The 13,131-nt window shown below is 38.9% G+C and overlaps 1 protein-coding gene across 10 annotated transcripts in view; it reads left to right on the top strand.

Annotated features, from left to right (window-relative positions):
* Positions 1-11,821, top strand: part of arhgap9 (Rho GTPase activating protein 9) — a 56,378-nt gene extending 44,557 nt beyond the window's left edge. For 8 of the 10 annotated variants that reach the window (XM_081607005.1, XM_081607003.1, XM_008408466.3 and 5 more), the window contains 5 exons: positions 1,279-1,356; positions 1,832-1,885; positions 2,643-2,777; positions 8,253-8,358; positions 10,676-11,821. In XM_081607005.1, coding sequence (XP_081463131.1) covers positions 1,279-1,356; positions 1,832-1,885; positions 2,643-2,777; positions 8,253-8,358; positions 10,676-10,862 — 560 coding nt within the window. In that variant the 3' untranslated portion in view covers positions 10,863-11,821. Of the gene's footprint in view, positions 1-1,278; positions 2,529-2,642; positions 2,778-8,252; positions 8,359-10,675 lie in introns of those variants that run through there. The other 2 variants (XM_008408465.3, XR_001776639.2) reach the window with 2 other exon arrangements.
* Positions 11,822-13,131: the final 1,310 nt, after the last annotated feature.

Here is a 13,131-nt window from a genome sequence, read left to right as displayed (position 1 = left end):
GACAGCAACTCTGAGCCCACTGCTTTTACAGATTTGTGCCATAAATCCTCTAAACCGTAGCCGCTAAAAATAGTTGTGATGGCCCAACGAAGAGCAAAAACAACAATGCTGTGATCCAGAGAAGATCTCATGACAGCTGCCAGACTGGGAGAGATAAATGAGAGCAAATTGACTTGTTTTGAAACAATACAGCGATGAATATTTTATGCACAGAAGGAAAAAAAAAACAGCTATTAGGATTCTAAAGCCTGGTTTTGATTAATTAAATATGTCAAGGGAATAACATCGTGAGTTTAAGGCATTTAAGGCTATGATGTAACCTTTTCGACAAAGTGAGATAAATATATATTTTTTAATCTTGCGAAAAAACTAGACATAACAAACTTCACTCTGAGTGTACATAACAAATTATGAGTGTCTGGAACATGTGATGAAAAACAAGTGAATCAATCGATATGAAGAAGGAACATATCAATGTTCCCAGTTTTACATTCATGGCTGATGACTTGAGGCTTTCATTTAGTGTTACAGATATTGCTTTGGTTATGACGCCATCGGCTTGGTGAAGTTCACTGCTCCCTCCCGCAGCCTGACACCCACACAGCATGAGGCTGACACTCCCATATTTCACAGCTGGTTTGATTTCTCAAGCTTGCTAGTTGCTTCACTTTTTCCTTAAAATTTAACTATTGTCATTCGTTGTACATAATTAGATGGAAGTGACTGTCTATTCCTGAATATAAACTCCTACTTGTTTTAAACAGCACCTCCAGACAGTGTTTCTTGTGAATCAGTGTTGAAATCAGTGAAAAATTAGTTATTAGTTTTTCAGATGACATGGTCGCTCATTTAAATAGCTGTTGGATCACAAGAGAAAATGAAAATGAACTATAGACAAAAAGCTTACAGTTATAATAGCATCAAGTAGCAAATGTGGGCTTGCTGTTCTTTTTTTAGGTTTGTCTATTGGCTATAAATTTACAAAAGACAATTTTGCTCAAACTTTGAAGGGCGATCGTTAAACGACAGGTGGTGAAATGTTACGAAGAAGCTCAAGGTAGTCAGAGGATGTCATGCAATCATGTAACACGTCTTTATTTCTATCTTGGATTGCAAAACGTAGTGAAACTTCCCTCATCTCCACTTTGTTTCTCAAATTCAAGGACTTGCACAGCACACTTCATTTGCTCGATAACTTATTGATTCACATGGCCAGGATTGTCAGACAAAAAGGCTACCTCTTGTGTCTAACTTGTGTGTGTGTGTGATGTGTTGCAGGACTGGACACCGATGGCATCTACAGAGTCTCGGGAAACCTGGCTGTGATTCAGAAACTTCGGTTTCTGGTGGACCACGGTGAGGATGATGGAGAGGAGGGGGAAAAGCACTTGTGTCAATTCCTGCTAGTGATAATGATATTTAGCCTAAATGCTCAGTTTTCTTTATTCCTCTTTTACTCAAGAATATAGCTGTTATTATGAAGAATACAATAATTGTGCACTCTGGTTTTATTACATAAATGTTCGGTCTTTACCATTTAAATGTAACCTAAAGCGTAAAAAAAAAAGATGATTTCAATAAACGATAACTTTTCAAACAAAATTAGCCTAACATGGAAAAACGTTTTAGATAAGTACAAAATAAGTTAATCCCTATAATCTAAAGGTTGTTTACAATCTTTTTTAAATGTTGTTTATAGATAATGTCCAAAGGATAAAAGTGACTTTTAACCTGAATGAAATTTGTTACTGCCTGACTTACACTTCACATCCTGGTTGTTGATAAAGCAGACGCAGCAGAAATCGCTCTGAATAACTGTTGGTTTTTGCAGAGCGAGCGCTGACCACAGACGGCCGTTTCATGTTCCCAGCGGACCTGGTACAAGGTAGTCTCAGGCAGAAGGAGAATTAAATCGGCCTGCTTTCTTTTCTAACTCAGCCTGCTTTTGTGTTTTGTGCACTGTACAACGTGAACGCCTCAGTGGGGGGAATAGGTCCCCACAATGCCCACCCAGAGAGCTGACTATAGCAGAGCTGAGCTGCCGTGCAGACGGGAGCAGAATAGCATTTTTTCCCCCTCTTTTGTCGTTGTTGTGATACTGTTTGCTTGATGTGTGTGTCCCTTTAGGCCTCTGTGCTTCAAGATTTCTGATGTAATAACATGCAGCAGGTTGTACAGGGTTATCACACAGTCCATGGGCGCCACCAAGTGGACAGAGCAGAGAATTGTCTCTTGTTTTTTTTTTTTACATGCTTTTTACCTCAGCTGTACTTCTGACTGATGCTTCTCCCTTCAGAATTGTACAGGTTGCTGTTCCTCAAAGCATTTGGCTTTTTTGGTTCAATTTGAGAAGCATTAGTCAGACTTGTTGAAAAAAGAGATGTGCTTCATCGTCTGAAGAGTGTGTCTGTGTAAGCGTAGGTGTTTATTTTGTGTTTTTTCTTACTTTTCTCACCCTATCTTCGTCCTGCAGCCTTCATGTTACGCCTCAGCCCTGAAGTGAATTAACTCGCTGCTTACGTCATATGGTTCGACTGAACTCTTTCTTTTTTCCTCTTTCATTTTCTTCCTCTGACTTCATTTGTCTGATTTTTTTTCTTCTTCTCCTCCCCCCTCCCGTTTAATGTTCCTCCTTGTCTCAGAGGAGAAGCTGAATTTGGACGAGAGCGAGTGGGAGGACATCCATGTCGTCACGGGAGCTTTGAAACTTTTCTTTCGTGAGCTTCCTGAACCGCTCGTTCCCTACGGCTTCTTCACCGACATCGTGGAGACAGTCAGTGAGTGACCGCCTTCTGCCCCCTTTCACATGGGTTATATCATACGGCGCACTTTATTCAGTCTTTCGCTGAACATTGAGGGAGAACATCAGAAAATGGCAATAATTTTTAATCGGTCTGTCAAGAAGAAATGTAAATACAGTGCTTTGCATCAGTATTTATACCCCTTGAGGTTTTCAAATTTTGTCATGTTATAGAAACAAACATCAATGTATTTTATAGGGGATTTTATGTGACAGACCAACACATATTGGAGCATAGTTTTGTCTTGGAAGAAATGTTACATGCAGTTTTCTGTTTGTTTTTTTAGTTTTTCCAAAATAACATATAAAAATTGTGGTGTGGATTTGTATGCAGCCCCGTCGATGTTGTAGCACCGTCTTCAGTTATAATAACATCTGAAAGTTTTTTGAGTGAACACAAGAAAATGCTTTGACTGTATCCGCTTTCCTATCCCCACAACATGATGCTTCCACCGTAGAGTTAAATTTAGGGTTCGCACTAATCAGAGCGTCTTCTTCCACATGTTTTCTGTTTCCCTAACATGGCCTATGACTTTTTATTTCTTATGGTTTTCTTTTAACAGTGGATTTCTTCTTGCCACTCTTCCATAAATGTACCAGATTTGTGGAAGTCATAACTTATGGCTTTCCTGTCGACAGATCATCCCACCATAGATGTGGATCTCAGCAGCTCCTCCAGAATTACCATGAGCCTCTTGACTTCTTCTCTGATTAATGCTCCCCTTGACTGGTTTGTCAATTTAGGTGGACAGCCATATCTTGACAGGTTTTCGGTTTTGCCAAACCCTTCTATTTTCAGATGATAGACAGTGCTCTGTGAGCCTTTTCTCCTTAATCCCTGACCTGTCTGCTCTGCTCCTTGTTCTTTATGAGGCTGTTTGCTCACTAATGTTTTACTACAGACCTCAGAAGACTTCACAGAACAGCTATGCTTGTACTGAGTTACATGCAGAGCTAACACTATTCACTGAAAAGTAATTAGTTCTGCACTGGGTTTTATTTAAGGGTATCAAAGTGAAGGAGGAATGCAGATATTTGCCACATTTTTGCAATTTTCTCATGCAAAAATTGAAAGCTATTGGTTACTTTCACTTTACGACTCGTGATATTTAATATTGGGTTCAAGGGGAATAAAATACTTTTGCATTGCACTGTGCATCTTTATTTGCTTTATAAAATTGCCTCACAGCAGATGTGAGTGGAAAAAAATGCCTTACTAAGCATATTAAAATAATTAGCTTTCTTACTGATCTAAAACGTTTTAAACCTCACAACATTTTTGTATAACATGTTTTAGTTTTTGCTCTTAGTATTTTAAATCTGTGTTGGCTGATTTCTAAAATCAACTTCGGAAACATGTAGACCACCAGACCACCTGCGCAGGATATATTTTGATTTAATCTCTTTGTGTTTGTGCTCGGCACGTTTCATAATGAATAAACACTAGGGTTTTGCTCTGACTCAGTCAAAACCAGGACAGAGTTCACTCTGGTGTTTTCTCACTTTGTCACCATCGAATTATGAGGTTAAAAATATGTTACATTCATGCTGCCACTCCTGAACTCTTCCTTATGACCTCGTTTGAGTATGCAGTAAACATATGGTACAGAGTGTGCTTGAATGTCAATAATTTAAGTACAACCTGTACTGGTTATATTGGTATCAGTGATGAGGTTTGTATTATTGGATGGAAAAATGGAGAGTAGAAGATGGTATTTGGATCAGTAAGAGGTTTTGTTTTTGGCCAAGCCATGTCTTGGTTGTAAAAATCAGTCACTATTTCAGTGTTGGAAAGTCTCCCCTATAAAGAAATAAAATTTCATCAGCTTTGAAGAGTTTTCAGTCCAGCCTTTAAGACTCTGCTGTTCTATTTTAGTTTCATTCATCCACAAACCTGTCTTTTGCACTCTCCTGAGTTGTCTATCTTATCTCTCACTGCAGAGGGACAGTGATGTTCTTTTTGAACAAGAGTCTTCGTCTTTGCAGCCCTGCCATGCAATGCTAGCTTTGATGGTTGCTGGACTCCTGGAGAAGTTAACAGCTGTCAGGGTTACCTCTGCTTAGAAACAGCCAGTCTGATCCTGGAATGTTCTGCCTTTGATTGAATATGAGACAGTGCATTTATTCACTCCTTAAATATTTTTTACGAGTTTCTTTAGAAATGCGGAGATGTTGTTGACATAAATGGAGAAATGTAGCCAATTTTAAGTATATATTAGAAGCTAAAAGGACAGGATGAAAACACTTCCTCTGCATCAATTCCAAGACCGAGAGAGTTATAATTATATACTGACAAAAACTGAGCTATGTTTCGTTTATAGAGGGTGGGCTGCTTTAAAAAGAGTAATGTTTTTAATTATTTTTAAATGTTCACAGTTTCATTTTTCTCTTCTTGAGTCAACATAATACGGTTGAAATTCAATACATTTGTTTAAATCTGCCCCTTCTCTCCACCTCTGTACAACCTCCTCTTGCAGTTGAATTTTGTAGCAACTCCAGAGGAACTTTGCTCTTCTTAGTCGAGTCAGATCAAGTTCATTTGTATTGTGCATTTAATCAATAAGGCAGATCAAAGTGCCATATTGATTAAATAATAAGGCATAAGCATAACATAAAAATTGTGTTATGTTTTTATCATGTTCACATGATAAAAACATAACACGATAAACAAAAAAAAAAGAAAAGTTTCATCAGATTGGCAAAATAAAGAGAAGTAATAAAAATGTACAGTCCAGACAAATATGAATTATTGTATCAGTTATTATTAATCAAAGGCAGCTTTAAAGAATAGGTTGTTAGCATTGATTTGAAAGAACTCGGTGTTTCAAAATTCCTGCAGTTTTCTTGAAGTTTGTTCCAGATTAGTGGAGTATAAAAGCCGATTCTGTTTCTACATTTTTGGTTCTGGTTATGGAGATGCAGAGCAGACTTGGACCAGAACATCTGAGAGATTTGGGAGGTTGACATAACAGCATATCTTCAATATATTTCAATCATATGGCATACTCAACAGTGTCTAATGCTCTACTGAGGTCCAACAGAGCAGCACTGTGGTTCTACCACACTCTGTATTTATGTGGATGTCATTGAACACTTTTACTGTGTACTGTGGTGAGCACGGAAACCGGGTGAAAAGATGTCAAAGTGGTTGGTCATTTTTAGGTAGCTATTAAACTGTTGAAACACACCTTCTTCAAGAATTCAGCTAATCTTGCTTTAGATTAGCTGAATCAGAAAGCAGAGCAAGTCAATCAATAACCAATGTATCTATGTGTAAATGCATTGGTCAGAGAGAGAAAATCCCACTTGAAACATTGTTTATCTTAAAACAAACAAAAAAACACATGGCATTTTACTGCAATCCCTCATGAATTATTTGACAGCTAAGAGAAATGGCTCCCTTTTAACGTGAAGAAACTTCCAGCAAAATCAGAGCCAGCATCAAAAGGCCAACTACCTCATCCAGCAGAACATTTAGAGAGGAAAAATGAGATATAAACAAAACATACAGCCAGGAGTACTTTGTACGAGAGAGAAAAATAAAGAGAACACCAAGTGAATGGCAACAGAAATGGCAAAACATGCATTAATGGAGAGCAGAGTGAAGAAGAACGGTCAGTGGTTGTCCAGCAACACCATAATGGCAGAGATAGCTCAGAACAACTTAAACCACTCCAACTATAACCTTTAATGACGTCCACAATGATATCCACATAAATATAGACTGTGGAAGAACCACAACGCTAGTTCTGTTGGACCTCAGCACAGCATTTGGCTCTGTTGACCATACTGAAACAACTGGAGAGTTACATAGGATTTTCTGATCCAGAACTCAATTGGTTAAAATCTCAAAAAGAGTAGGGATTTCTATTGGTAACTTCTCATTGAAGTGGATAGAAGTCATATGTGGGGTACACCAAGGCTCCATCTTGGAATACCCTCTTCTTCAATATCTGCATGTTCCCACTAGCTCAGGTTATAGCAGATTAGTTACCATAAGTAATCTGACACAAAGCTCTACATGTGATGTCACCAGGTGAGTCTGAATCCATGAATACTGTAGATGCATAGAACGGATAAATGTGTGGATGTGTCAAAACTTTCTCCAGTTGAACAAAAAAACACTGAAGTTATTATCTTTGGACCTAAAGCAGAACGATGTAGAGTCAGCACAAAGCTGTTGAAACACTGATTTCCTTCAAATCAAGGCTAAAAACCCACCTGTTGGCTTTTGAACCATAATGAATTAAACTTTGACCAACATATTTGATGCATATTGATATTTTTCATGTCGGCACTTGACAAAATGTAGCGTCTATTATGGGTTTTGACAGCTGTCAACTATCTGATGTGTTGTCCTCGGGTCAAAATGACCGAGATTTGTATGCGTTTTCCCTATACACAGAAAATGAGGACAACCGGAGGGTTAAGCACTTTGAACTGCAGTGTTGATGCAAATACACTTGACTGATGATTGACTGATTGATATTCCATGAGGAAAAACTTCAAGCTGGTCTTTGAGTGGACAGAGTGTTTGGCTCCTAAAGATCTGTCAGCCCGACAGCTGAAACTGTAGGAATCACCAGCAAACATTCAGTCTGAAAGCGAATGGCTCTGCTGGGAACATGTAAAACCTCCAAATCTCTAAAATAAAATGAAGCAAGATTTAGTGATTATTTATTAGAAGACAAATTTAAAACTACATCCTAGATAAAACAGGGGACCAGAAAAGAGAATGTAAAATCTGAGTATTAAGATATTTCCTTTAACTCACACTCACTTTTTAATTTATACTTATTCAGTAACTCTTGTCATCTGGCATATTATTCTGCACAGAGACAGGATACATATCAAAATGGTCCCAAAACAAAATAGCATGGCTAAATTAAGTAGAATTTATGAGTTTTCTAATTCTGTTCTCACTCTCGACATGAAGGTCATGCATGACAACTCTGCAGAACAAATAATTCCTACCATTTATTTTATTATTTAGCATGTTGCTATGAATCAGATATGAGATTTTTCTGACAAGACAAAACATGTTTTTAAATGAAAAACATGTTTTTTTAATTTAATCTATTTGATTTGCCTAACTTGCCTGATAAGACTCAAGATCAGTCTATTTGTGACTTTTTTTTGTAGCAGTTAATCTCCCGTGTGAATAGCACACCCTACAAAAAAAATAAAAAATTCACATTAAGATAAAATATTCATAATTCATACTGTTTTATCTGTCCCTATTACAGTCAGCACTTTTCTGTTTTGTTTGTCACACCGCTGTGGTGATGTGTGATAACAGCATACTGCTGTATCAGATTAAACAGCGACTTCTTGCACAGTTAATCTGTGAATATGCAAATCAGATTTTGGTTCCTGTTAAAAGTGCAGAAATTGCAACACACATGGGTGATACTTATTTTAACATGATGTATCTTCTGCCTTGTGTTGGCAGAGATGTCAGACCACATGGACAAAGTGGATCGGCTGAAGTGTCTGGTGCTTAACATGCCCCCTCCAAACCACAACACCCTGGAGTTTATGTGCCGGCATCTCAGACGGTGAGACGGGTTTAAAATGAGATTTAATTCCTTGAACCTGATGTGTTTGTGTGCATCTCTGGGTTTTAGTCTCTTTGCTTTGTTGTAATTTTATTTATTTTTTAAAATTTCATCAAGCACCCTGATAGCTGACTGATATAATTTCTCCAACTCGTTTCCCCCTTGAATCTGACCACAAGAGGGAGTAGTTTTCCTGCGTGTCCCTTCATATTCCCTGTCAGAGATTCTTTTGGCCACAGCGCCTGAAGTGTACCAGGATCACGCTGTTGTTAAGTTTGGGTTACTGTGAAGATGAAAAGGCTGGCGGGAGATGAATGGTGTATGATGTTCTGCGAGCCAGTTCCTTTTGCACTACATAAAATGTGTGTTTTTTACCGCCTATGGCTTTTTTTCTTCCACTTCAGGGGTGAGCGTTCGTGTTCTGAAGCTCATGTTTGTGCCAGGGTGTGGTGGACCCCATGAATTTGTCTGTGTCTTTCCCTCATTTTCCCTCTCATGTCATTCCTTTCTCTGGTTTTCATTTATTATCTCCCTGCTCAATCAGCCCCCCCACCTCTGTCTCTCTATCTCCTTTTTTTCCCCTACTTCCTTTCTTTCCTCTTCACTCTTTTCATTCTTCCTTCCCTCGCCTTGTCGTTTTCTTCCTTCTCTCCCTCATTCTTCTCCCTTCTTCTCCGTCTTCTTCTTCTCGTTTTTGCCTCGAAGGTCCCATGGGAGCCTTGTGGTTCGTCTGCTGGAAGGCATACCAACACCACCGCCGCCACCACTGGAACCTCGCTCTCTTTTCTCTCTCTTCACCCTCTTCCTCGCTCATGTCTTTTTTTTCCTCTTCCCTATGCTCTCCCCCTTTTTTTTTCCTCGTCTCTTTTTAATGTGGAAGTTTTGAGCAATTGCTGGCTTCTTCTGTGGCTTGGTGGGAATGGCATTTTTAGAAGAATGCCTCATGCTGTGGCTTTAACCCATTCCTGAGTCCCCTTCTAGTACCACACAGTCAAACACACTAACGTAGGTGTTTTAAGAACACATCTAAAGTGTAAAAGCCATTAGTTTGCAACCCTCACAGCCATCTTAACTTGGTAACATCTGATTAGCAGAACAAAAATAGAAATAGACCTGAACCGGCTTGGAATATTGTTTGAGTTCCAGGTTTTTGGACATCAGCCCTGTTTCTATGCAGGGCTAATGAGAAGCTAGTGTGTCCTTTCAGCTCATCTTAGCCGAGGGACAGAAATGAGATTCCAATTTTATGGCACTTCTTTCAAGAGTAGCTCAGACATTTGACTCAAAGCCTCAAATGTCAGCTTCATGGTGGCCCTCTTTGAAATGTCAGGGATCAGCAAAACAAGAAAAGTCCAGATTCTTTCAAGCCTGTGGAATGATCAGAATTTCAGGATTCATTGCTCATAAAACTTGGTCTGTGTCACTGTTACAGACAGGCAGGATGTGACTAAACTAAGTAGTTGCAGAGAACATGTTGGACCAATTTTTATTAAACTGGTTGATAGTTTTTAATCTCTTACTCCACCATAATTTCTTGACCGGTTCCTCTGCTCGTGTTATAGCGTCTCTTCTGGCTTGAATGTTTAAATCGTTTTCTTCTTGTTCTAACATCTTGCTGATTTTCCTTTGTTTGGGTTGGAAGTAGAAATTAAGAGTTGAATAAGTGGTAATAGTAAATAAGCAATTCAGAAATAATTAAATCAAATGTCATCAGTGATGAGAGAATTAGTAGTTAAGTAGATAGAAGGTAAAGATGATATGTGAGTAAGTGATAAGTAGTTAGTTTGTCAGATAAAGATACCCTGGAGAACAAAATGAGACACATGGAGAACAAGGAAAACTAACAGGTTACAAAAGGTAATATTTGCTAAAGCGATACCTCAGAGCTGAGTGTAAATTAAATAATAACTAAGCTACAAGTGTTATAAATGAGTCTAGCGACGATTTGAAGGTAAAAAACACAGTGTGGTGTGGATAATCTGAAAAGCGTGTCTTTAAAATATTGTTCCTCTTGTGTTTAGTTGTCTTTTCTTGTCTGGATTTGCTCAATAAAGAAAACATTTCCATCTGAAAATGTATTTTACTGAACAATTCTCTGACAGCCAAAGTCCAATAAACCTTAAAGAAAGTTTAAACGTTGTGAATAAATTCAACTCGACGCTTTATTTCAGATTGAGTGAAAGTGATTAATTGTCTCAGACTGCCTCTTCACATGGTGGATCAAGTTTAAATTCTCCTTCCAGAACAATTTTAACCATTTTCCTGTTAGGTTTATTACTAAAGTACGCTGCATTTTTAACTTTTATATTTTCTGCAGAGTGCTGGAACGGTGCGACACCAACAGAATGACCACCCAGAACATCGGCATTGTGTTCGGGCCGACCCTGATGCGCCCAGAGTGCGATAATGGCAACATGGCGGTGAACATGATTTACCAGAACCAGGCAGTGGAGCTAATCCTGAGCGAGTTTGACCACATCTTCGGAACAAGAGGCCTGTCTTGATCTTTTCAGGCCAGGAGGTGGCGGCAGCTCAGACCCCTCCCCCCCCACGGACCCTGTCCCCACCCCCCCCTAAATCAGACTGAAGCAGAAGCATTGCAGCAATGGCCTGCAGACTCATATGGTGTAAAATGGATTTCACATCAAAAGATAATTGTGGGGTACAAAGAACCAGGACAGAAAGCTGCTAATCATGACATCTGGCCTCCATAAAAAGCCATGTTAAAACAATAATAGTAAAACAAGCCAATTTTAGCTGCAATGCTTGTGCCTTTGAGCGCAGATGTGGAGCCCAGCCCCAGGGCAGCGCAGTGCTGGAACAGATGCCTCCTAGTCGCTTCTAGCTGATGTTTCAGACTCGATCGGGGCGAACAAAAAATGTCATAAAACTGATAAATCTCCTCCAGCCAGAAAATCATCAAGCAACACGAGGAGGGACGTGTCTTAACGTTGCTCTGAAACAGAACTTAGCAGAACCATCTCACTGTGAAAAGCACCGGTTTGTCTTGCAGAACGGACAGACAAGACCCCACCCACGGCACTGGCGTGGATTTACTGCGTACTGGAAAAAAGTGCATTTGCATGAAGATTAATCTATGTATTGCTTAGAAGGAGAATTTGGAATAGTTTTGAAAGTGTTTCTAAAGGTTAAAGTGTAATTTTCAGTGAATGGATGAATGTGCCAATTGGGCCATAAATGTTCCTTTTTAGTATTTTCAATGTGAACCTTCAGAGCTTTTCTTGTACAAATATAAATCTATTTTATTAGTACAAACTCCTTGTATTAAGTTAAATGTAAATAGCTACATTTCTGTCTATCCCTTAGAAACACTTTATATAGAGTGTGTAACCTGAACTTTCTGTACTAGTTGAATACAAACTAAGAAGAACGAGAGGTCTTTGTTCGTGTTTCTCCGTCCTAATTATCAGCTCTCTTTCAATAAAAACAAGAGCAAATTTGCTGTGTTGTCTGAGATTCGCTCAGGATGTCCGTGTAAGGTTGTTTGTTGCGAGTGGCGGGTTTGCGTGCCGAGATAGTGGAGGCGTGTGGAGGTATGTGGGCCTTGGAGACTCGGCAGGCAGAGTTGTCCCCTGTGATTGGTGCGAATGCTGCTTTTAATAACAGAACAAAAGGGGAACTGGAAATGCATATGTTTTAAAAATGTGGATTTTCCCCCTCAAGCCCTCTCGCTCTGTGGCTTGGGTAATTTTATATTGACTGTGGGTTTGGCAGAAGACAAAAAAGAGCCGAAAGGAGGCACTGCAGGGGAGGGAGTGGGTTAAGTTTTTATTAAAAGTGTTTCTTCATTTGTGTGTTTGCATCATTTGAAGTCTGGCGAGTTGATTGAAAGAGGCTAAAACTGTGTTTGACTGATGAGGGGTCGTTGTAGCTTCATGCCTGTTAACTCCCAAGGATGTCCTTAAATTTGATTGGCTTAAATATTTTTCATCTTAAACAGACAAACCACTGTTGTTTATTTTATCCATATGATGTGTGCATGGTTTATATCAGAGTTTATATGCACGCCCTTCAATCAGGGTTTTTTTTTTTCATAAATTTTGACAGCGCTCCACCAGAGGCTCCTTACATTATATTAGAGGTTTGCATTCAGTTTATTGTCTAAGAGAAATGTGCCCGCCTACCAACCCTGATGTATCCAATATTTTATGAAAGATTTCGGCTGTATGTTTTGTTCTTGTTCCAACAAAACAAGAGGGGGGGGGGGGTCCTTTCTGTTAATAAAGCGTTAAACAGCAGCAAAATGAGCTCTGTCGTGTTTTTTATTTCACTTTAGAGTGACGTTACTCATCACCCACTAAAAATACACCAAACACAGTTTCTTTCTAATAAACACTTTATTTGGTAAAATTAGATTTTTAAAAAATATTATCCCTGAAATTCATACCTCTAAAACTATGCAACGCCTAAAATACGTCTTGTGGATCAATACAAATCAGCAGCCGCTTTGCAGACATCTGGAGAAATTTGCTTACTACCCATTTTAGATACTTATTTGAACTCTTCTTTTTTTGCATCTGTTGGCAGTTCATTTGACTTTTGTATCACTAAAACAAAATGTTTTTGGTCTGGAATATTTAGAAAAGTTGTGGAAAGGGCTGTGAAATGTTTACATATGTTACATGTTTTTTTTTAACCGAATGTCTCTCCAAGCTAATTTAATTTCCACTAAATCTGAATGAAGACATGGTGCTCACTGGCCTGTAGTAGATTAAAATGGTCACAACAGAATTTGACTGTGGCTGAGATGGA

This window comes from Poecilia reticulata, chromosome 5 (assembly GCF_904066995.2).
Source record: "Poecilia reticulata chromosome 5, P_reticulata-male-v2, whole genome shotgun sequence".
NCBI lineage: Eukaryota > Metazoa > Chordata > Actinopteri > Cyprinodontiformes > Poeciliidae > Poecilia > Poecilia reticulata.
The sequence above is the reverse complement of the archived record's forward strand: the minus strand, read 5'-3'. Positions and strand labels throughout refer to the sequence as shown.